Here is a 25857-nt window from a genome sequence, read left to right as displayed (position 1 = left end):
GCATATGCCTTTATGCTCTTGCTGAGAGTTGCCTCTCTGGACCCTTAATTTAATTACGTTAATTATCTCAATTATATTTTTATTTATTTGTTTGTTTGTTGTTGTTGGTTTTTCAAGACACAATTTCTCTGTGTAACAGCTCCGGCTGTCCTGGAATTTACTTTGTTGGCCAGGCTGACTTTGAACTCACAGAGGCCTGCCTGCCTCTGCCTCCCGAGTGCATGTGCCTTTATATATCTATTTTGGTCATATTCTTCTCCCTCTCAACTCGTCCCAAATGTTCCCCATTTTCCTATCTTAGATCGCTATTCTTGGTTGTCAACTTGGCTACAACTGAAAATGAACTAAAACACAAAAATAGGGCACTCCTGTGTGGGATGTTTGCCTGTCTACTTCAAATCTGAAACTTGAAGGTAGGAAGACACACCTTCAATCCAGATCTTTTGAGGTGGGAGGACCCACCCCTACTCTGGGCCACATCTTCTGCCGGCAGCCTACATGGGAGAAGGGATGAACATTTTGTTCTTTGCCTGCTTGCTTCACCGCCCTAGCAAGCCACATCCATTCCTTCACTGGTCTAGGAGACTGCTTCTTCAGGGTTCCAGCATACACTGAAGACCAGCTGAGCATCCAGCCTCGTGAAGGGAACAACACCTGGATTCCTGGACCTTCCATTCAGAGGTAATCATTGTTGCATTAGCTGGACTGAAGCCTGGAAGTCATTCTAATAAATATATCTAGAAAGAGATCCACTGTGTAAGATCTGTCATCACAGAGTAACTCCAAGTCAAAGGATCAAATGATTTTATTCTGACCTCCACAGGGACCAGACATGCACACGGAGCATACACGCATACACACACACACACATACACACACACATACACACACACAGATACAGACATACACACAAACACACATTCATACACAACTCTTGATAAAAAAAAAACTTTTCTTCTTCAGTTTCCATCTATTCTCCGTGTTCATACATAATATGGAATAAGCAGGTGATTTTACTATGTGCCCCCTAGTCTACTTTATTTGTTCCTAGGAACCTGAGGCAAAGCAACCTACATCAGGTGTTTAAAATGCTTCCAACAAACATCTTAGGAAAACAGAAACCTTTACCTGTGTTGAACAGAAAACCAATTCAGGTCACTGATAACATTTTATCCTCACAGCAAAAGACCTATTTCCCTATTTATAAGGTAACATTTCCCCTTGATAAAAACCACCAGCCTAAACAGAGAATAAGTACAGCAATGGTCACTGGCAAATGTATCAACACACAGAAGTGTGTGTGTGTGTGTGTGTGTGTGTGTGTGTGTGTGAGAGAGAGAGAGAGAGAGAGAGAGAGAGCGAGAGAGAGAGAGAGAGAGATGGGGGTCTAGGGGAGGGTGGGGAGGGGGAGAGCACACAAATATACTTGGATTATTAAAAGCAGAACAGGGAAAATAGCTATATATTTCTAGGTTTTATGCAAAATAGAGAAAAAACCTTTTTCTTTTGAAGTGCATAGCTCACACGCTGGCTTTATTAAGGAGAGGGCCCAGATGGATACTTTAGACACAGAGTAAAATTTGAAGATTAGATGAAATACAACAAATACTCTTATATTTAATTTCATACCCCTCAGAAGGATATGAGTTTGTTATAATGAGTTAAATACAAAATAGTAACAACCGGGAACTAGCTAAAGGAAGAAGCACTGTTCCAGGCTACCCCCATTTCCTTATAAACAATTTACCTCCTAGATGAACACACGCCAGTCTACAGTCCTATTAAAGCATAGGACCTGTGCCACGTGAGTGAGCACAGAGCAGGAGCTGCTATGGATGGCAGACAGAAGAGATGTCTCATTCTGAGTTATCCATTCCACCAGCTTTCCCAGAAGACCAAATTGTGAAATTTACCTTTTCCTCTGCAGATTAAGAAAGCCAGAGGTCAACGAGTCAGAGCAGAGGAATCCCCGAGACAAGCTCAACACACACAGGCGGACACTTGTTTTCTCCATAGAATACGGCTGCTCCTTACCTGATCGCAGATCAGCTCCCACTTTTTCTCATTGTCATACTGCCGCAGCAATCTGGCTTTGTCGGGAGGTAGGTTCATAGCATTCTGTGGAAATAAAACATAAAAAGTCTTGTTACAAACCACAGTACCTCCCAGGTAGAAAAGAATCACTACGGCCCTTCCACGCAATCACTGCAGTGACCAGCATATGATTCAACCAGGACAGCTGCAGAAGACATTCCCACACCCCTCTGTATTTCATTTATATATGTAAATATATAATAGCATATATATAATATTATAATATAATATATAATACATATTTATATATTTCCATTTTCGGTTGGTGAAAGGAAGGGTGGCCTGCTTTTAAACAACCAGACACGCATTTCAGCAAAAGTGACTCTGTCCATTGATTTTACAGTGGCCTCCCTTTGTAATCAATTAAAAGGTCAGAACTGGCTTTTCAGAAAGTATGGCTCCAGTTCAGACACAAAGACACCAACAGAAAACTTGATGGCCAGAATCACTGAAAGAAAATGTTGTTTGCACCAGGTGACAGTAGAGATGCTTTCTACATAAGCCTGGCAACCTGAGCTCACCCCCAGAACCCACATAAAAGTGAGGTGAGAACAAAATAAAGGCAGATAAATAAATAACAATAATTGTCTTCTGTGCTTTCTGTGAAAGGTTCCATTCCTTCTGGACTTGTTAAGACCAGCCAATTAATTCAAACTTCAACTGCACTTGCATATGAAGTTGAGCTTGCAGTGAGTAATCGGCACTAAGGTCAACAAGATATTTAGACATCAGCATCACACAAGTCCCTACGGCCACCACAACACACATGCTGCAGAGGGCAACATGAACTTGCCTGGATGCAGGCATGTGCTATGACCCTGGTGTCTCATATAACCAATCATACATATGATAAAGATCCTTAGCAACAGGACTTGAGGCAAAGTCTGAGCCCAGAAGCAATCCAGATCAGTCTGTGTCCTCCCTAAAGTCCCCATGTTCTAGACAATTGGGTAAAGTACCCAGTAAGGTATTATGTCTATTGATTATCCAGTCTCAAGCTTGACACATTACAGGCATCCTGTTCAAACCATGCAGCCTCTTGTCTAGGCCAACACTTAGGAAGACAGATACAAAAGTCTTGACCTGTCAATGCGCAAGACCCAACTCTCTGCAGGACTCGGTTTATAGCTAGACTGCTCCTCCTGCCGCAGGGTAAATGGAATTTAGTAGAAGAGGGCAAACTATGCTGACTTCACCGCAGGGAATCACCTGTGATGACTTCATAGGCCTAACCCTTTAAACTCAGCCTGACAATCATGATAATATTCCTAAAATAGATATCTACCTATTTGAACCTAAGCCATCAGATTTGGAATCTAGTTACCTGCCTTCAGAATTTTTTAAATCATCTCTTTTAATGCTTTCGCTACTTTTATGCTGACAGTGTATTCAGAAGAACAGAGGATTTCCGAGTTTTGGGAGCTACTACTAAAGCTTCTTAAATATTGAAATGCCTAAAAAATGGGGGGAGGGGTGATAGTTTCATGTAACCCAGCTCCTTGGAGAAGATACTTAGAATAGAATGAAAAAGTATTTAATTGCACTTATGACTCTGATAAACATAAGCAGATAAACAAAGTGAAACAACCAACCCTGAGATACAGCAAGGAATTCCAAGTATATCTTTCTTTGGGGGAGGGGAACAAGATGATTTACTGTTAAATAAACAGCCGTTCATTGCTTATTTGTACCCTAGAGATAAATACTTCCCTCTTAAACCAGTTCCTGACCCTCAGATTGGCACCCCTGGGTATGATTATGTGCAGCACAAGATCGCAGGATAAGTTAAATGAGTCCCCCCCCCCCCAGGCCCTCATTAATCTCCAGAGGGATGAAAGAATTCTTTAAATGCCTGAACCACAGTGTCCAAAGCAGCGTATTAGGCATGATGCATGTCTAATCTCAATCTTCTAGGCATAAATAAGCATGTGAGTTTGATACGATTTCCCCCAGTTACATGGGAAAACAGGCCTGGGCAAACTTGGCTAACTTGCTTAAGGCTGCGCAGATTCATAGGAACAAACCCTGTGAAGTTTCCAGGATATGTTCTACCAGTTCTAACCGAGTTCATTTTGCAGAAAAATAAAATGTCAAGTTACTTAAAACATTGTGCCAGCTCTCTCTCTGCTCAGCCCTGGTGCAAGCGGTCAGCAGTCAGAACTGGAAGGCCTCGCTGGTACAAAAAGACAGGTAAGGCACTGCCTCTGAGCTAACTTTTATTCTAATTCACAGTCTTCGGGTTTGACGAATGTTTATGCAGGACCCTCCCTGTACAAGTTTGATGCAACATGATGGGTGGCACTGGGGAAACCAAATACACATGGAGACGAGAGAGTCTTGTGTCATGCTGGGAAGCTTTTGTCTTCCCCCACTCCAGAAGGAAAGGTTATCAGAGGGTAGCTGGGATCCAGAGTGGGGAAACAGCTCTGGGGAAAGGGGGGACCATTATGGAAGTTTAAACATGAGCGGAGGTCAGACAAGTGAAGAGTGGGCAGAATCCAGTGGAGCAAAGCACACAGAAAGGAGGCTGTGAGACAGGATGTGGGGCACAAAGAGCTCAGAAACATCCAGTGTGGCAGGAGAGAGCCTAAGAGGGAAGGGAGAAAGGAAAGATGGGGAGTCAGAGCCACACCATTCTCGGAAATGCCACGCAAAGCCAGTAAGTGTGCTTCTACGCAAAGCGCAATATGAAGCCTATAACTGCCGACATGTACGTCTTTGAACTGCATACATGCAGCTCCTGTGGAGGTCAGAAGAGGGCATCAGATCCTCTGGGACTGGAGTTACAGTTTGTGAGTCTCCGTGTGGGTGCTGGGAATGGAACCTGGGACGTCTGGAAGAGCAGGTAGTGTTCTTAAGGGCTGAGCCATCTCTACAGCCCCTCAAATGCTTTTAAACAAGAGAATAAGCAAGCAAGGTGCTTTGCAAAGCTGCTGCAAGTGCTACATGAAGAAATGATGAGGAGCAGCAAACATGCAGGCAAACATGCAGAGAGACAGGGCAGCAGCGCATAGGAGTGGTGGTCATCACCGGAGAACAAGAGTGGGCTGACGAGAGAGCTGTGCAGCTGAGCTCTCCCTCATCAGCAGGTAAAGTACACAGGTGTGAGGACCACAGTTCAGATCTCCAGAACACAGGTCAAAGTCACCCGGGTAGGTCAGCATCCTTTAATCTCAGCACACAGGATGGAGGCTCAGAGAGCAAGCTGGCCAGTCAAATCAGCCGAAGACCAAGTTCTGAGTTTAAAGAGATTCTATCTTAGTCTATAAAAAGGAAAGCAATCAAAAGAAGACACAATGTCAACCTCAGACAACCACGTGCACCGTGTGGTGTGTATATGACCTCAGAGCCACTTGAAAATGGATGAACATATACACACCACACATACAAGCCAGAAAGAGGGGAAATGAGGTTCTGAGAGAAAAGTCCCGTGGAACCTGCCTGGAAAGACTTAGATAGCAAGAGGCAGCGCCTTAACTTTTGCTCAAGGTGTATGCTAGTCCATGGAAGGGGAGGAGCACACAGAAGCCAACGTCTGTGTGGAGGAAATAATAAAAACAAAAGCAAGATTTCTAAACATCCCTGTGTAGATCTGAGAACTTACAGGAAAGCCAAGAGAACAGTCAAAGCAGACAGACAGATCCATGGCTTTGGGAGGTTGGAGAAAAGGTCTACCTTGCCCTGAACGAAAAGTCTCTCGACTGCTTTCAGCCTCAAGGACTAGTTATTGTCAGGAGCAGTATCTTCAAATCAAGGTTAAAACTATAGGAAATTAAGTAATTATAATCTAAAAAGACAAAAGCAGTAATAGACAAAACTACACTTGCTAATTGTTCACCAAGCATCTGAACTACCTGCCCACCCCCTTGGTCAGGCCTCTGAAATGCTCAGGTAAGTAATTCCGCTGGGATCATGAGGACAACATCTAATTTAGACTCAGACACTTCACAGAATCTGGTAATAACCACTTGCTTCTGGGAGAAGGGAAGGTGTGAACGAGACAGATGGTTCATACAACCTCCTAGAGAGCTCCTCAGTTAACAGGGACGCAGGCTTTCTAGGAACCCAGCGGAAGAAATCAAAATTTTTAAAATATCAATTGTGAGGGCCTGAAAGATGAGTCAGATTAAAAACACTTTCTGTGCAAGCATGAGGGTAAAGTCAACTCCCCAGCATTCACGTGAAAAGCCAGGCGGGGCTTTGTATGCCTGTGACCCTAGCATCGGAGGACAGAGACAAACAGATCCCAGGAGCTCAACAGTCACACAGTGCAGCCAAAAATGCAAGCTTCTGGTTCAGTGAGAGACCCTTCTCAAAGCAGTAAATAAGTCAGAGGGAAATAGAGGAAGACACAAAGGTTCTCCTGGGACCTCCACACGTGAGTGTACCTGTCGATCAGTCAGTCTCTCTCTCTCTCTCTCTCTCTCTCTCTCTCTCTCTCTCTCTCACACACACACACACACACACACACAGAGCATATATTACATCATACAACTAACCACAAACAAAATGGTTAATTTCGTTGTAGCAGAAAAGCTAGTATTTACCCTCCTAGCCAATTTCAAGTTCCATGCAACTATATTCATCTTGCTGTACAAAAAAATTTTAGAGCCTTCATCTTTCAAAACTCTGTACCCACTGAACAACTCCCCATTCCCCTACCCTCAAAGTCATACGCTTTGATATAAACAAAAAAAAAGAAAGAAAAGAAAAGAAAAAGAAAATATGATGCTGCAACCTGGAGCTTGGGCATCAAGAGTGAACTTGAGGGGGCTGGAGAGATGGCTCAGAGGTTAAGAGCATTGCCTGCTCTTCCAAAGGTCCTGAGTTCAGTTCCCAGCAACCACATGGTGGCTCACAGCCATCTGTAATGAGGTCTAGTGCCCTCTTCTGGCCTGCAGGCATAGACACAGACAGAACATTGTGCACATAATAAATAAATAGTAAAAAAAAAATTTAAAAAAAGAGTGAACTTGAGGAGGCAGATGGGGAAAATGCAGTAAGTGTGTAGAACATAACTAGCTCAATCCAAATCCTGAAGCTCCTAAGAACTGAGGAGATATAAACTAGAAGAACGAAAAGGGGGACTGAGACGGACACTGACAATAAAGTACCGTGGCAAATCAGCCAACACCCAATAACCAAAAATGGAAGTGTGGAAGGAAATGTGAGGGCATCTGAAGGGACAGGGGTTCAGGGGATAAAGACACTAATGAGGCCAGAGCACCCTGAAACGGCACATCTTCAGAAAAGGGACTTTCTTCCTATGGATGGGGCCTGGTATGCAGGGACAGAGGCAAAGAGGGGCATTAAATGCTACAAAATAGTTACTGCTCACTGGACTCTGCAGATGTAACCATGACTCCACTACTCTTTGCGTGTGTGACTTCAACTAACTCTCAGTTTCCCCTCTTGTGAAATGGAGATGTTCACAGTGTGGCCATGATGGTGATAGTGGTAACTGAGGTGGCAATAATGCCAAAAAAAAAAAAAAAAAAGCCCGTCAGGTGATAATACATTTAAAATAGCAGTCAAGCACATGGGAACTACACCAGAGATTATTTATGCTATTGCTATTTTAGTCAACCGCGAAGTGTAAACAAAGGCAAGACTACAGGAGGAGGTAAGCGCTGTACTACACACAGAATGAACCAGAAGGGAATAGAGAGGTAATGTACCATTACTTAGCACGGACTCCAAACTACAAAGCTCATAAGTTACGGGAGAGCAGAGAGAAGTGCCAACTAAGGAAATGAATACACAGGAAAAGGAAGCTCCCATCAAAGTACTCAGAACACAACAGGCAGCTAAATCTCTTATGCTCTCCACGTTGGCATTTTCCCCTGCACCATTATTGGAAAACCAGGCAGTAAAGCACAGCAAAGGACTGCAGTCGAAGCGGGCAGCAGGGGTGTGGCTGTCAACTCAGCACGTGGCTCACACTTCTGTTCCTTTTGTTTTGCTGGAAAGCAGTCTGCCTCCGTGACCTCTATTCATGACTACCTGGCATCTGTAATCGTGAAATCTCACTAACCCAGTGGATGCTGGTAACAGTCAGCTTCTCTCTTGGCACATGATGCAGGCAGGAAGCCAAGGAGATCACCGCAGCCAGTCATCTTTCATTGTCACTGTGACTTTATCTAATCCTTGAGGATACCGATGTCATTCTGGGTAGCCCGGGAAGCCGACAGGGGTAGAAATGAGTCTCTCCCTAATCTGATCACATCTATAAAATAAAACTTGACCAGAAAACTGTCTTTTGTAGGGAATGAGGCATAACTCTGACCTCCCATTTCCATCTCAGCCGTAATCTGTTATTTCAGAACTCTTGCTTTCTGCCAGGCGGTGGTGGCTCATGGGAGGCAGAGGCAGGGGAACCTCTGTGAGTTTACAGTTAGTCTGGCCTACAGAGTAAGTTCCAGGACAGGCCCCAAAGCTACAGAGAAACCCTGTCTCAAAAGCAAAACAATAACGAACAAAAAAAAAAAGAGAGAAAGAGAGAGAAAGCTTTCTTCCTGCAACATTGAATAAAATATATACTAATCCGTTATCATATGAACACGATCAGTAAACCCAGAGGTAAATTGGGCTTCAGTCTGTATAACCATAATCTATCCATTGGGGAGGAGAAGGCAGGTAATAACTATGAGTAACATAAGGAGTTCTAGACCAGCCTGGACTACAGAGTGAGACCCCCTGACTCAAAATAAACAAAAAGGTACAGAGCTGAAAAGACAAGCTAGCTGGTGGTCCTAGTCCCGCTGCCCTTTCCAAGTGGCCAGAGGATAGGTCTATGGAAACGGTCATGGTCAGCTGAGGGAGTAGCGAGTTCTGATGCTGGATAAGCTTCGGATCTGGTGCACGCAACCAGCTACACTGACAAAAGGGCACCGCACACTGGAGATCCTGGATGGACTGAGTGGGAGAGCTGGTCCCTACGGTACCGAGGGCGGCCTTCCTGCACGCCATCTCTCTCCTTGCTCAACCACTATTGTATTTACGGTACCGAGGGCGGCCTTCCTGCATGCCATCTCTCTCCTTGTTCAACCACTATTGTATTTACGGTACCGAGGGCGGCCTTCCTGCATGCCATCTCTCTCCTTGCTCAACTACTATTGTATTTACGGTACCGAGGGCGGCCTTCCTGCATGCCATCTCTCTCCTTGCTCCTCGTTTCACCACCTCAAGTGATTAAATACCCGACAGGTGCCAAAACCACACAACCCCCTCTGGCCATACTCTCCGCTAAAATACAGATTCCAGGCAGGGAATAACAGAAGAATATATCCATACTCCAGAAACAGAGGTAGGTAGACCACTATGCACTCAAGGCCAACCTGGTCTACAAAGGGAGTTATAGAGTTATAGGCTTGCCAGTGGGAGGATCACTGTAGGACAATGCAGCCTAACTGGGACCCCTGACCTAACTGGGACCCCGACATTGACTAAGATAAAGAGGTTCTTTATTTTTGCCAGGCCCTTTTTCGGAGGACTTGAAGGCAGCTGCTGGAAAACCTACCAGTTTGTCTAAGGTAAATGAGGTACTACAATAACCGTGAAAAAAGAAACTGAACAGTGGTGGCAGTACTCAGGAAGACTAATAAAAGAGATCCTAGAGGAATCTCACAACAGTAGGTCCCAGGATAGGTACCACTCTACTTTAACTGGAAAATTTTGCTGTTTGTGGGAAGAAAAAAACTATTCACACAGCACATGAAAAAGGAATCACATGCATACTGTGGGGGGGGGGTAGTCCTCCTATATTGATCTCCTGTATTCTCAGCTGGGTAAACCACAACATGAGGGTAGGGGCAGCTCCAGGAGCTGAACTCAGGCCACCTACACAATGCGCTCCAGAGGCAGACATTCCTCTGCTTCCTTCCTACAAGGCAGTGTCATTTTCTCCAAGAGAACTGGTAAGTATTTGGAGCTATGCCAAGACACGACAGAGGCCATGAAATCTTTACATTACGTAACAACCTGACCCTTCTCACGCAAAACACAAGCCATACCCAAGTCGTACACACCAATCAATCCAGCCACCCCTCAACATTCAGCAACTGAATGATGAATCCCAAGAGTTGGTCAAGTGTGCCCTGACCCGGGTTTGTCCCCTTCAAAAGAGAAACTCATCTCCAGGTGCGAATGAAACACAGTTTGCCATTCGGCTCAACAACCAGCAATAGAATCACGAGATTTGACAAAGTACCTCTCTTCTTCTGAACAAGCCTTTTAAAACGGGCCATCTTGCCATGCCCTGATCTCAGGGTCTGCTGGCCTGGTGCTGCCACACGGTCATTCCTGGGCCAGCCGGCCACTGACAAGCAGCCCATTCATCCCCTCCCTCTCCTCTCTGCATATATTTATAAACGGCAGGCACAATATAGCCTCTGTTATTTCTGATGGTGGGCAATGGGGACATTATTTGATAGCGAGGTGCCATACATACCATGCATGGTTTCTAAGCAAATAGGATTTATTAAAGTTTACCCACCCAAAGCGTGTTATCCTAATCTCTCCATCTTGTCTTAATGATGAAAGAAAGATCTTAGAATGGCTTCTGGTTATCATGAAGGCAAGAAAGTTTAATCACCAATGTGGTAGTTAGAATCCTTCCTACAGAGCTCAGATTCTAATCACTTGTGATTCATTATGGAATGTAACAGATTTCTAAGCCACAATATTGTTATCTACAAACAATAACAACAACCACAAATGGAGACCAGCAAGAGAAAAACTGTCAGGATCCCTGTGAAACACTGAAAGTACTTCTCATGGCAGACATACCCGGATGTGGGTGTGGTGCCAGCAGGAGAGGCCATGGCAGAAGATGGTCTAGGCAGACTATAAAGTCAAATGACACACACGCACAAACATGCACAGACAGACAGACAGACACACACACACACCATATTTTTAATACATCCTAGGATAACTACCAGTCATATGTTGACTGGCCAATAACCTTTTAACCTTAGTTCCCTATCTGCATAGTAAGAATGCTAGTTACTACAAAGGGATTCCCAAGAATCCAGACATACTTTGACAATTAAAAATTAAATGAGTGGGCTGGAGAGATGGCTCAGCAGTTAAGAACACTGGCTACTCTTACAGAGGTCCCAAGTTCAATTCCCAGAAACCACACAGTGGCCCACAACCATCTATAATAGGATCTGATGCATATATGCAGAACACTCATACGTTAAACATAAATAAATAAATTTGAGAAATTAAATGATTGAGTACCTGAACGGTGTTTCATGGAGTTCACAAGTACTAGAATACAGACTGTAATACCACGAATTAGGGAGGGAGAGGGAAAGAACAGAGCCTTGGTCTTTGTGCCCTGGAGAACCCCTGCAGTGTAATAGAAATGTCTGCATCATGATTCCAAACCAGAAAGCTAAAAGCACTACCGTGATGTCAAACTCGGGGTGACTTTAAAGTTTTGAAGGAAATGGTGAGGAAATATGTCTGATTCCATGAAAACCCCTAGCCTACAGAAGGAGCTCTAGAGAGCAGGACTATGAGGATGCAGGAGTGGGTGGTGGCGGGTCGCATCAAAGCCAGACTACTGCCTTTGCTGGGTTCAGCAGCTACAGCAAATAAAAGGCAGGTACCAGGAAGAAGTCAGAATCTAAGACGCCCCAAGGGTACAGTGGGAACCGAAGGCCGAAGCTGCAAGGTACCAACAGGCAGACCTCTCATTGGCAATCACCAATTCTTTCAGACCAGTGGTTCCCAACCTTCCTAACGCTGCATCCCTTTAATACAGTTCCTCAAGTTTTGGTGACCCCCACAACCACAAAATTATTTTCGTGGCGACTTTATAACTGTAATTTTGCTACTGTTCTAAATCTTAATGTAAACTTCTGATATACAGGCAGGATTTCAGATATGTGACGCCTGTAAAAGGGTTGTTGAATTCCCAAAGGAGATGAGACCCACAGGTTGAGAACAGCTGCTTCAAAGAGAAAAAGGAATGAGTTTTTCTCATATCTATATGCACTTTTCTCAAATGATCACTGAGGTACTAGGACATGCCAAAACAAAACAAACAGGCTTACTTAAATAAATGCTTACTGTTTGGACATATGTGTTTAGAACAAGTGAAACAGGTTGTTCTGTTTGCCTAGAAGGAACTACATAAAATTATTTACATATTAACGGTCCCGTGACCTGAAGAGGTTTCAGACGCTAGCCTACATGAAAACCACCATCCTTTTTTTCAATCACGCTCTGTATTACTGTCTCCTAAGAAGCAGTCTAAAATAAAGCCCTTTAGAAAACTGAAACTTTCATCCCAAGTTATCTAAAATAAATTATTCTAAAGAGTTGGATGAGGCTGATTTAAGAAAAATAAGGGATCACACACATTTTCAACTAGATAAATAAAATTTTATCTCAAATATGAGATCACTCACACACACACAGAGGTTCTATGTAAACAGCACATAGCAAGCAACTTGCCTTGGTGTATGAACTCCAATCCAGACTCATTTTAGACTATATACACCAGGGGCATGGAAGCCTTTCTCAGGGGGGGGGGTGAAGAGGGAGGAAGCATAACTGTGTTTTGATTTTCTCTAACATATACAGGACAGAAATACAACAAAACTCATGCCATGTTTCAGTGTCTGGAGAATCACGCTTCAAATGTGATGGTATTTTAAGACCATTAATCTTGCTTCTTCCCTATAGTATTCTAATCCCAGAGCCACTGAGGAAGCAGTTACGCTCTATGTATGGCAAAGCCTGGTGTCTGGCACATTAGAACGGATCCAATTATCAGCCGCTCTCTGCGCTGTTAAGATTTCCCATGGGCAGTTTCCACTGAGCACTCTGAGGACGAAGCTTCACTCCTGTACCTGAGTGGGAAGAGGGTCAGATTAGCAGCCTCTTCAGATAAAACCCCCACTGCTGCCACCTTCCCCTACACACAGACAATGCAGCAACCTTTTAAAAACTCCACAGCCTCCTGACACACAGGGGGTTTGAGCACCCGGACTCTCTTGCCTTTGCAGGTCTAAAGTCCGTTTTCAGGCCTACTTGTGCATGGTAGGTCCAACAACAAAAACTGCTTTCATTCCCATGCTTGCTACAATACAATCTGTTACTAGTTTCCATCCAGAAAACTGTAGTTTACAAAACTTAAACCAGTAGAACATTTGGATCACATCCAAAAAATACGTGGTGTCTTGTTGTCAGTGTCTAAACCCTGGGGTACCCTGAGTCCATCAGAGAGACACTACAGTATACACATGCATTCCCAGGACAGGCTCGCAGACCGCCTCCTATGGGACGGAGGGGCAAGTAAGGTCTCAAATTTTGAAGAAGAAAAAAAAAGTGAAACAGAATCTCTGACTGGCTAATGCTGGGAACAAGTACTAACTCAGCGTGGGGGAACTTTGATTCTTAGGCATCAGGTCCAGCTGCCCAGTTCAACGTGAAGCCCTGCTCCACCAGGTAAATACAAACATGGCAAGGGGAAGAGACCTCCGTTCCCCTTTCCTCGGCCTACCCCACTGGCCACAGCAGTTCATAAAGAATCGAACCTTTAGCTTCTAAGACATGTCTTTTAAAAAAGTCAGAAATCCGTCTCCAAGTCATCTTTCGGGAGAATCATTCTTCAGCGTGGGGGGGGGGGGGGGGGAGAAGCTGATGCCACAATGGATTCATTTGGTAAAACTGAATATATCCATACGCCAACAACACAGAAAGGACAAAACTCTCAGAAAAAGACAGTCCTTCAAGAAATATAGCTCTACAGAAAGTGCCCGAACTCTGGGCCTCTTATGTGGTTTAATTACACATCAGTGTAGGCTGTTTTTAATTGCCAATAAGCATTTAAAACTGTCAAATGGCATGAGAAATGGGGAAGGTTTCATATAAGAATCCAAATTTTCATCTGATCGTGAAAACCTGGAAGCCTCACCACGAGGGCCTGCGCTGCCAGCATGGCCCAGAGCTGAGTGGCGCCTGCCGCACAAGTCTTTCTCTGGCTTGCCAAGACCCCACTAATCCCTTCTGTCTCAAATCCAAGCACATTTTGCTAGTTTAAGGGATTCGTGTTACCCTTGTAGTCCTTGAGTTCTGATCTCCATTTTAAGGCACAGTTAGGATTCTGCTGTGTGCTACAGAGTAGGAGGGTGTATGAAGAAGTTGGAAAACGACAGCTTAAGTGCTTTCTCGGTGGCCCAGAAATCCCCACCCAGTCTTATCATGCTTTCTCGATTTTCCTCTGGGTGTTGCCTACAACAACAAGTTCTCTTTTGGGATTCCCCCACCCAAGCTGTCCTGCTCTGAGGTCAGGACAGTCTCCTTTACTGTTCTGTTTTCTTGACATTGGGTGAGCTCTGAGAAGCATAAACTCAGCGCTGCTTCAGAGGTCAACACGCTGTCTCCCCACTGTGCAAAAGGGACGACGGCTAGGCTGACGTCCACCAGGCTGGGACTCAGGACAGTCAAGTGTGGATGACCCTGCAGTACAGCAGGAAGTGGGTCTTACGGAAGCAACACTGTACAACTCGAGTCTCCAGAACCGGTATCAAGAAAGCCAAAACAACAAAGTGCCACCATAACTAAGAAAAGGCTCCACATCCTAACAATCGAGAAATGCACAACATGCCTCTGTGGGTCAGACTGCTTCCAGGCTTGTGCCCCCTAAGAGACTCCTCTTAGAGTTACAAGTGTACTAGAAATTTGCCAGGAGAGACTCACTGACTTACTAGCTGTCTCATATGGAGAAGAACCAACTGGAAGGTGCTCTGGTGGCTCATATTTGTAATCCCAGCACTTGAAAGGCAGAGAACAGGGGGACTAGCATTTAAGACCAGCTTAGCCCACACAGCAAATTCAAGGCTAACCTTGGCTACATGAGACCTTGTCTAAATAAAACGGTTTTAAAAGATGCATATTCTAAAAAGAAAAAGAAAAAAATTCCTGTCCTATGTTGGCAACTATGCCTGCAAGTACATGGGAGGTCCACGCAGGAAAATCAGGAGTCCAAAGTCCTCTTAGATACATGGCAGCGTCTAAGCCAGCCTGGGTTACATGAGATTCTGTCTTACACATATGCACACAAGCACGCACATATTGATCACAACACCTGTCCTAGATCCTAGGTGTCCTGTAACAGAGCCAGGGAAGCCTGTCATGCTGGTCCTTCCTTTGATTCAAAGTTTGTGACGCCACAGTTATTAACTACCACTCCTAAATGTGAGAAGTTTGGGAATCATTTTGTATGAGAAGCCCGAATTCTCAGCTCTCCTGCTAACCACAAGTCAAAGGCCTACGAAGAGATGGAGCACAGGCTCTAGGGAACGAGAGAGCACGAAACCTAAGGATGCTTGAGCATACCTAAGACACCAACAACACGAATTTCTACCGCTTCACTCATTCATGCACAAGTCTCGTTTTTCTGGACCCCCAACAGCTCTTTAGCTGCAAAGCCCAATAAGTTCAGAAGAAGAGACTGCATATCCATCTTCTAGAATTTATTCTCACCGGTGCTTTGCCAATTGGCAGGCATTCTCTAACCAGGCTGCACAGCAAACAGTTCCCAAGTTTCTAGAGAATAAAAGTTCCTCCTTACCTCTCACTTGTATTTTAAAACGCCATTCACTCGTCCCAAGCTACTTAGGTTGCTGAAAACGAATATCCTCCCTTGCCCTTCACGTAACTGATTGGTCACACAGGCCACTGTGTTTACAAAGATGCCAAATCTCTCCACTGGTGTGCAGGATGCATTCCTTCCTTCTGCAACAGGAGTACTTGTCCTGTTCTCATGGATGCTAACTCTTAGATTATGCAGCTGACTCTACCTGTCAGGGTTTCGCTATGTAGCCCTGGCTAGCCTGAAGTAGCTATATAGAACTCTTAGAGATTCACCCAGTGCTGGGCTTAAAGGTGTGTGCCACCATAGCTGGCTTGTTTGACTCTCTTGTCTTTGATGGTTTCTCTTTTCTTTCTTCCTCCCTTCCTTCCTCCCTACCTCCCCTCTTCCTTTTTCGTTATTTGTTCGTTTCCAGACATGGTTTCTCTGTGTAGCCCTCGCTGTCCTGGAACTCACTGTGTAGACCAGGCTGGCCGCAAATTTACAGAGATCCACCTATCTCTGCCTCCCAAATGGAGGCAGGACTAAGCCACATACACAGCACCTGACATCTTTAATGGGTTCTAAAGGGGAAGGAGGCACACCCCGGCTGTAAGAAAGCAAGAATGTATTTTCAAGCTTACACAAGGCCACACCTTCACTAAAAGCTGAAGTCAGGGACATAAAAAATTCAAAGAATGATGTTGCATATTATTCACTGTGGTACTATACACCTAATACAACTAAAACTAATACAACTAAAACTGTAGGCTAATGGAGTGTCTGAGTAGAAGCAGACAGCCTAAGCTTACTGACCCAGAACAGGCAATGGTAACGGCTTGGTGAGGATCGTTCCTAACTGAAGACTGGTGTAATTAAAGTTATAAGCATTTTAGACATTTTCTAAAACAAAGAAGAAGAGTAACTGCTAGGACAGAATTCCACACGTTTCCAATGATTATAAATAGAAGTTTACTAAATCAAAGAGCCATGATGACAAGCTTCTCATAGTAGACTGAGCAGACCCGAAACCGTCTTCATGGAACTCTGCAAGACGGGCAAAGCACGAGCGAACTAACACAGCATCCAAGATGCCTGCATCTGGTGCACATGGTCCACACAGTATCTTCCTAAGTGTGGCAGGCTAATCATTCCATCATTAGTTACCTTGCCCGAAGCTGAAATTATTGGCTGGACTGGAGGTTATGGGTTGGGTTGCCCTTATCAAGTAAGCCCTGTAGAAAGTCTACTGACAGGGCGGCACAAACCTATAATCTCAGCAAAAAGAGGGGGAGAGACAAGGAGATGGCAAGTGTGAGGCCAGTTGAGTCTATTAAGGAAAAAACTGGCTCCCTATTCTCAAGCAAACAAAACAAATAAAATAACTTTTTTAAGGTTTATATTCAGAAAACACTTAAGTGGCAGAGGTACTTCTGGGGATCTTGAAAAAAGCTCCAAGGGGCATATGGCAGGAAGGGAAGGCTCCTGCTATGGGGCTTCAATCCTACAGTCACCAAGAACAAAACCATGCCAACACACTGTTTGGAAAAGAAGAGACCACATCCTCTATCAAGATCTGGCAGTAACTGAAGCTAAATTAATACAACAATATGAAGAGAAGCTGAGTATTCAAAAGTGTGAGCATCAATGTTCGGAACCAATCACCGCAGATTCCCTCTGATTCATCATGGAACCTCCCACGGTATCAGGAGCTTACCACTCTCCAGCACTCAGCAGTTGAGAACGTTTACCTAGAGTCTCCTGTCTGCATAGAATGAAGCATTTGCAGTTAGCAACTGTATAAAACAACATAGCTTTTTTTTCCTAGGCAACACAGTATTCATATAACACTTAAATTAGGCATAAGTAATCTGGGGATGATTTAAAGTATATGGAATAATCTATTTCAACCACCATTGGATTTATGATTCATGGATATTCACAAATGTTCGTATCCTCTAGGGGTACAAGAGGGTGTCGTAGTACCAATTCGTCACAGATATCAAGTAATAGCCTTATGTACATTTTAGAGACAAGCATACATAGCATAATATGTGTGTCCTGTTATCTTATTTAGGATGTAACATGAGTCTTGACTGCTTTTCCTCTGGCTCGTCATGTGACCTACAGAAAAATGGAAACACTAAAACTAAGAGAGCATATGCCCTTCACCCTATTCGTCACTGTTGTTATTTGCTTTTGACCTCCCCAGTGCTGGGATTAAAGGCATGGGCTGCTACACCTGCAGTGTCTCTATTACTTCAAAAGAATTAATAGGAATGAACGAACTCAAACATCCGAGTGACTCTCCGGCTTCCTGTTAGTATTACTTTTAGCTAAAGTTCTTTCTAGGAGGCCCAGCCTTCAAATTCCAGCGGCCAGGCTCTGGTACACACAGAGTAACAGGAGCAGTGAACAGGCAGGGTAGGCAAGCAGGGTGTTTCCCTGCAGGACCGCCGGGTGTTGCTTCTTTCGCCTTCTGTTTATAAAATTGAACCAAAACAAAAGAGTTGACTTTTGTGGGGTGGTCTACTGTGTTCCACTGTCAGCAATTCCATTTCCTTGCCTACGGACTGACTCTACCTGCCCAAAACATCTCACTACCACATAAACACAGACCCTTCAACAAGTGCGTGTAAGCTGAACAAAACCAGAATTAGATGCTGTTACTTCAGAGCCAGGAGTCCACAGATAGACTAGTAGTCCCTTCCCTACCAGTCTGATGACTTCAAATCTTCTCTACCAACAGCCAAAGTATACAGTCATAGAACCACTACATAGACTTTCTACTTGGAATCAAAGTTAAAGAATAACTTGCCAAAGGAATCCTGTCTCGAAAAAACAAAACAAGAATAACTTGCAATTATTTGGGCAAAAGCAATCCCCCACTATGATTTTTGTATCTTTTAAACATTCATTAACTAAATAAAAGCAATACTCTGATCAAATTTATCTGCTCTGTGTATAGTAAGAAAAAGAAACCATCTGGGGACTACAGAGATGTACGGGTGGTTAAGAGTACACACCGCTCTTCCAGAGTCCCCAAATTCAGCTCCCAGCGCCTGCATCAGGCTCCTCACAATCACCTTAACTCCAGTTCCAGGGGATCCGATGCCCTCTTCTGGTACACGCATGCACGCACACACATACACCCATTTAAAAAATAAAAATATATCTTTAAACAGAACTTTACAAGTCTCTCTGGTGGGCTGGGATTCAGTGTTCTCATTGCCACATCCTGGGTTTGAGTCCCCAGCAGGGAAGCCTCTCTTGTGTCAGGCATGTTGGCTCATGCCTTTAATCCCAGCACTAAAAAGGCAGAGGTAGTCGGATAATATGGGTTCAAAGCCAACCTTGTCTACATACTGAATTTCAAGACAGCCAAGGCTTTAGAGAGACCCTGTCTCGAAATAAAATATAATATGATAATAACGATGTGAGAGTTGCTCTTAGGCCCCGGCAGCAGCAGCAGCTGTGTATAAACACTGGAAGCACGTGAAGTATCAAGAACTGCACAGGAGTTCTGTGAACACTGCAGCATCCTACGGGGCTGCCTCCCTACACATTCTGCTCCCATCTAACTTTTCACAGTTTATAATCTTTCTCTTGCAATCAGGCTCCTTCTGAATTCAATTGTTTTCTAGCAGCTTTGTCCTCGGTTCCTAAATCTTTGCTGTTTTGTGTCAGATCCTGACTATGAAATATGAAGCACACTGACACGAAAGGTCAAGGGGCTTTCATAAAACACTAATCACACAAAAGCAGAGTTCGCAGCTTCCTGGAGATGACAGGTCTTCTCTGGCTGCCCTAATACAAGGGTGACCCCCGAGTATCCTTTCACTTCTAGAATTCCCGCCTGGGTTGGCTTTATCCTGCTGTGCACACATATGCACACATGCTGGGAGGGAGGGACAGCGATCCACCAGGAAATGCTGCTTGCCAACTACGCATGTGCATTATGTCTTTGTTATTAATTAAGACATGCAAGCCATGATTGGTAATGTATGACTGAGTTTAAAGTTTCATAAACTATCCTAAAGGCTGGCTATCCTACCTATAAAATAAAGAATGGCAGAGACCATGTATCTAATCAACATCTTGGTTTGTTCTTTTCTTTATTCACACTTCCTATAAAATTAGGGTGGCTGGTTTACTTTTGTTTGTTTTGGTGGAATTTTTATGTGGTTTTTACTGTTGTTGTTTTGTTTTGAGACAAGGTCTCACTCTGTAGCCCAGGCTGGTCTTGAGTCTGTGGCAATCCCCCTCCTCTAACCTCTCAGATGTTGAGATTACAGGTAGGGTTTCATGCCCAGCTGGGATGAATCAGTTTGTTATTTTTTTATTTCTTTAAATTCCTCACATCTTCCCTTCTATATCATTGTCGGAATTCTGAAGTTCATTTTTTTTAATGTTTATTTATTTATTTGTTATGTATACAATATTCTGTCTGCAGGCCAGAAGAGGGCACCAGACCCCATTACAGATGGTTGTGAGCCACCATGTGGTTGCTGGGAATTGAACTCAGGACCTTTGGAAGAGCAGGCAATGCTCTTAACCTCCGAGCCATCTCTCCAGCCCCCTGAAGTTCATTTTGTAAAGAAGTCAATGATTAAATTGTAACCCTATCAAATGCTGAATCTAAACAGGGACAAGTTTGGTATGAAAACAGTTCAACCTCCCCTGCTCAGAGACACTTCATGCAACTGCAGAAACATCTCTTGCTTCTTGAAATTGCCACAGCTCTTACTGGAGCACACCATTCAGAAGTGTTCCTCACAGTACCAATCTGATCAACCGGTGTCTCAAGATAAACCTCTCAGGACACAGCTCGATTAAACGGTGTTTAACACAAACAAATAGACATTTGCCTTGGTTACAGGTGGCATCAAACTGGGCAGCAGTAGGTATTAAGTTCTTATCGACTGTATAAAAACTGTTGCAACAATGAGACAGTGGAATACAGCAAAGGGAAGAAGCAGCTACAAACATAGCAACTGTTTTCTTGTGATCATAATCCATGAAACCGTTCAACTTCCAATAAGAAAATTTAAGGATCTCCGCTGATCTTCTCTGGTCCTATGAAAAAGTGTCAGAAAGAAAACACACACACACACACACCCCTCTTTAATCCCAGCACTTAGGAGACAGAGGCAGGCAGATCTCTGTAAATTCGAGGTCAGCCTGGTCTACAAAGTGAGTTCCAGGACAGAAAATGATGAAGAAGAGGAGCCTTTCCTGGTCCCCCACTGTTCTTGCAGCATTCCCGACACACATGGCTGCTGATGAAAATGAAGAAAAAACTAACCCCAACGAACTTAACCTAAAAGATGCTGCAGCTGACAGAGTTGTGCGGACAACAGAGCACATTTCCTGCTGAGAAGAGGGGACAAAGCCAATGCTGAGCACATTCCTCCACCAGGAAGCATCATGAAATAGCTCTGGTACCACGTTGCTTGGGAAAGGTATCTTTGTTGTTGTTGTTCTTTGGGTTTTTTTTTTTTTTTTTTGAGACAGTGTTTCTCTTTGTGACAGCCCTATCCTAGCTGTCCTGGAATTTGCTCTGTAGATCAGGCTGGCCTTGAACTCACGGAGCTCTCAGCCTGTCTCTGCCTCCCAAGTGCTAGAATTAAAGGTATGTGCCACCAAGAATGACGAGAAAATGATCTTATGAAGGGAAGTGCCTGGTTCTGTCGTTGTTGTTGTTATTTTTAAACAGGGTTCAATTTATCTATCCCAGTGAGTTTGGGAGATAGGGATTTCTCTAACGTAAAATTACATAAAATAAGGAAAACGTTCTAGGGGCAAAGGGCAAAAGACAGAATGAACGGGTGTCAGTACCCAAACTTGTGTGACCCATAAACTCCTTCAACAAGAACAATGTTAAAACCAAGTCAGCCATGCTTGTACAGGTCAACTTTTGTTTTTCATAAGTAACTGGGTACTTGAGAAGCTAGAGCGACAGCTCGGCAATTGAGAACACTTGCTGCTCTTACAGAAAACTGGGGTTCAGTTCCCATTACCAACACGGTAGTTCACAAACATCTATAACTCCAGTTCTGGGGAACTCATGTCCTTTCGGGCCTCCATGGGCACCAGGTATGCACATGGTACACATACACATATGAACACAAAACACTCACACACACACATACATTTTTCTTAAAAACGTTTAAAGATATTCTTTAGCTTAGCATCCTTTTGTCGACTGCAGAGTTTGTTTTGTTGATACTGTTGGCTTGGAGAGTTTTGTTTTGCCTTTGAGCCAGAGTTTCATGTCGCCCAGGCTGGCCTCAAACTCCCTATGTAGCCAAGGATGACCTAGAACTGATCTCCCACCTCTGTTGGGAATATTATTTTAAGGTGTATTACTTCTGTTTATGTTCCATCTGTTTAACTCTATGAAACGGTGTTTCTTTGCCTGTCCAACACACCTGATTGTCTGATAAAGAGCTGAATGGGCCAATAACGAGGCAGGAGCAAGGACAGTCGGAGCTGGCAAGGAGAGAGGACAAGGAGAACCAAGAGAACAAGGAGAAGAGGACGTCAGAGGCCACCCACCCAGCCACCCAGCCAGCCACGGAGTAAGAAGGAAAGACATAAAGTAAGAAAAGGAAGAAGCCCAGAGGCAAAAGGTAGTCAGGATAATTTATGTTAAGAAAATCTGGTTAACGACAAGCCAAGGCCAGGCATTTATAATTAAGAATAAGCCTCCATATGTGATTTATTAGGCAGATGGGTAGCAGGCTCCCCAAAAGAGTAAAGAGTAAAACAACCACAACACCCCTCTCCCTCCTGAACACCAGGAAGTGTGTGCCAACACCTCTGGTTTAAGCAGCACTAGGGATCAAACCAGGGCTTTGTGCAAGCGCTTTATCAACAGAGCTACATTTCCAACCCTCTGGTTTCTTTAGTTCAGCCTTTTGCAGGGTGGTGTTGTTACCGCCTGGAGAAGTCAAGTGACTTTGGTCTCCACCATGTAGCCCAGGCTGACCTCGAACTTCCAGGAAGCTTCCTGCTGCTCAGCCTCATGAGCATCAAGCCATATTTAATCTAAAACCATCTTAAAGGGAAAACAGAAGTTTATCTCACACTACTGACTTAACTTCAAAAAAAGCAAGTTACTGAGGTAAAACTGAGGGCAGGAGCACGCAGGACTTAGCAGACTGAAAATTCTCATGGCCAGGAAGGCTACCTCTGACTGGTAAACAGAGAACAAGCGCTCCTGGCCAATTCACACTCCGTGTCCTTTCACAAAACGGAGTCAGGAAGTAATAGCATCAAGAAGCCACAGGCTCAGCTGACACTGTTTATCTGACCCAGGCTGGAACCCGAATGGCCCCACCCACCGCAGACCCCTGGCCCCGGAATAACAGTGCAGCAGGACTTCACAGCCCACCTCATCCCCAGTTCATATTAGAATGAAAAGGACAACGATAAACCCAGCAAACTTCCTCCTCCAACCAAGTTTCTCGGCCAGATGTTCATTTTCACTGGCTTCTTTCCACATCTTTCCACAGTGGAGTGGGGCAGGGTACAATAAGTAAACCCGCGATTTCTCAAACAGCCACGCCAAGAGCATCGCAGGAAGGTACAGCTAACAGCAAACCTCACTAGGCGAGAGGGTGAGGCTGGCCGGGGTGGGGGGAGCTGGCAAGGGAGCGGTTCTGCTGGCTCCGTTCACGGCAACCGTGCTGAGAGGCTGATGGAGAACGCCGTCCAGATGAGAGGAACACAGAGCACTGAGGCCGACTGCTTTCCACTTGGATACAGCAGATGTTTCTTGGCCAGCTGCCCAGTAGATTTGCTTTTCCGTCCCCACCCATCTATATTTTTCCTTTTTTCAATCAAACATCCTGTTCACACAATGGTCCATAAACAACTTCTTTGGAGTCTAACTATTTTCATGTTGGTTAACATTTTTTTTTATTGCCCTATGAACTGTTTCCTGAAAACGGACTGTCTGTTAGCCAATATGAAAGACAAAGGTAGACACGGATCCCAACTGCAACCCACAGCTCATCACCATGATATGGTATCAACAGGCTTGGTAAGTTTATCACACATATGTACACACATACACTCATGCACGCACGCACACGCACCCTGAAGAAAAGGCACACGGGCTATACATGTAGCAGAGCTAAATTCTTGGCTCACACACAACAGTCAAAAAGTCAGTTCTGAGGCCAAAGACATCCTAGAAAGTTTATATCCAGGCGTATCATAAACTGTGGCAGGAAACTCCAATCTTCACACACTCTGCCTGAACATAGTGTACTAAGATTTGGATTTAAAAAAACAAAAAGTAAAACTATATATATATATATATATATATATATATATATATATATATATATACCTCGCTTTAGTTAGGGTTGCCTTCGCTGTGATGAAACACCATGCTGAAAAGAGGTTTGCAGAGGAAACCTTCCACACCACAGTTCATCACTGGAGGAAGTCAGGGCAGGAACTAAAAAAGGGCAGGAACCTAAGAAGGGCAGGAACCTGGAGGCAGACGATGCAGAGGCCATGGTGTTGGGAGCAGTGAGACCCCAGATCCTGAATTTCTTGTAATTTCCTGATCTGAGTGCCTACAGCTGCTCTGAGCACGAGACCCTCAGGAGTTCCTGATGGCAGGAGAGTGGTTTCTGGTAGGTTTGGCTGGGGCGTGGCTATCTCTATATAATCTGCCCCTGAACACAATAAAGGGGGCATTCTTGGGGAATTCAAGGATGACCCGTGTCGCTGTCTCTCTGCCTGTGTGCGTTTGTGTATTTTAACCTCCAGCCCCCTTTCCCGAAGCTCGCGAACTGGGTGCCAGTGCACAGAGCACAGACACGGGGGTGCGGTGCGTGGCACCATGGATTGCTGCTTGTTCAACCTGCTTTCTTTTCTTTCTCTTTCATAAACACAATAATCCCTTGGCATCTTCATTTTTCTAGACACTGACTTACCCACTTCCCACAGTTCTCTATCCCAGTGAGCTTTCTCTACCAGGATCTCATCACCCTGTATTTGGGCAGTACTATTGGTCTTGCTGTAGGAGAAGGTCATCAATGCTTCCAAATTACATTCAGGTACTACACAGTTGAGCAAAATCTGCTTCTACCATGCACTTAGACAGGCGTTCATCTTGTAAAGAGGAGAGAGCTGTTAGAATCAGTTCCTGGGTGTGAGGCTATTTGCACAAGGCAAAGAAGAATGATGATGTTAAAAAAGTCCCCCAGTGGCTGTTATTTAACATTGTTTGGAGGGCTTTTTATGATTTTTTTTTAATCTTAATCCTTATAACAATGTATATCATTATTTTTTCTTCTGTCCTGTTGAAAATGATGAAGGCCCCAAGCTAGGGAGGACAGAAGGAGAAGCATTCTAGCCCTGACCCATGCACACTTGAGTACCATGCTCGGCTGTCTTGACGTGTCACTGTATGCAGAAAGTGCCATGGCTTCTAAGGCTTGGACTTCGATGCTCAGCTGGCAGATAGCAGACGAGGATTCAATTACATCTTGAGCAAGATGTCAAGATCAGTGACCCCTCCTCCTTCTTCTCCAGCCCCTGTGGTAGTCAATTGCAGTGGGAATAATCTTGACCACGCTCACCGGTCTGGAGACTCAGAATAAACCATTACTTTCTGCAGGTGTGTGTTCTGCTTTCCTCGGGCCACTGCTATCAAGTCACCCTGTTCTCCTGCCCACTGACTGGGCTGATGCTCACCATGGACCCTCTATTCATTGATGCAGCTCTTGGTTCACCTCTTTCTCCATCTGTTTTTGCCTCTTTATGTTGACTGTCTTGACTTTCAACTCTTCCTCCAGAAATTCAGCTTCGGTTATCACTTTGCATACTTATTTATATGCATATATTCTCCCCATCAACTGCCTTAATGAACCTAGTCCTTCTGACCTTTGAAAGTATTGGAGATAAAAAGAGCCCGGGAGTAGAAGAGAGAAAGCCTGAGGTCTGCAGAGACTTCCAGGGGACTCTTCTCCCAATGTTGGCCCTCCCCTCCAGCGGCTGCAGAACCTGTCTAGTTGTATGTGGATGCCCTCTCTCGCCTTTTCCATGCCCCAGGTGCCATTAATGTCCAGCAATCGCCTCAGCTGTCCTATTAGCTAAAAATCTACACTCTGGCACCTGAAGTGGAAAGGAGGGAAAGAAATACACTA

The 25857-nt window shown here is 44.4% G+C and overlaps 1 protein-coding gene across 10 annotated transcripts in view; it reads right to left on the bottom strand.

Annotated features, from left to right (window-relative positions):
* Window positions 1-25857, bottom strand: part of Fmnl2 (formin like 2) — a 247429-nt gene that overhangs the window by 99009 nt on the left and 122563 nt on the right. For all 10 annotated transcript variants that reach the window (XM_041631532.1, XM_041631528.1, XM_041631535.1 and 7 more), the window contains exon 2: window positions 2035-2118. In XM_041631532.1, the coding sequence (XP_041487466.1) occupies window positions 2035-2118 (84 nt within the window). The remainder of the gene's footprint in view (window positions 1-2034; window positions 2119-25857) is intronic.

This window comes from Microtus oregoni, unplaced genomic scaffold, assembly GCF_018167655.1.
Source record: "Microtus oregoni isolate MIOR12 unplaced genomic scaffold, Mior012 000037F_ref0000500, whole genome shotgun sequence".
Classification (NCBI taxonomy): domain Eukaryota; kingdom Metazoa; phylum Chordata; class Mammalia; order Rodentia; family Cricetidae; genus Microtus; species Microtus oregoni.
The sequence above is the reverse complement of the archived record's forward strand: the minus strand, read 5'-3'. Positions and strand labels throughout refer to the sequence as shown.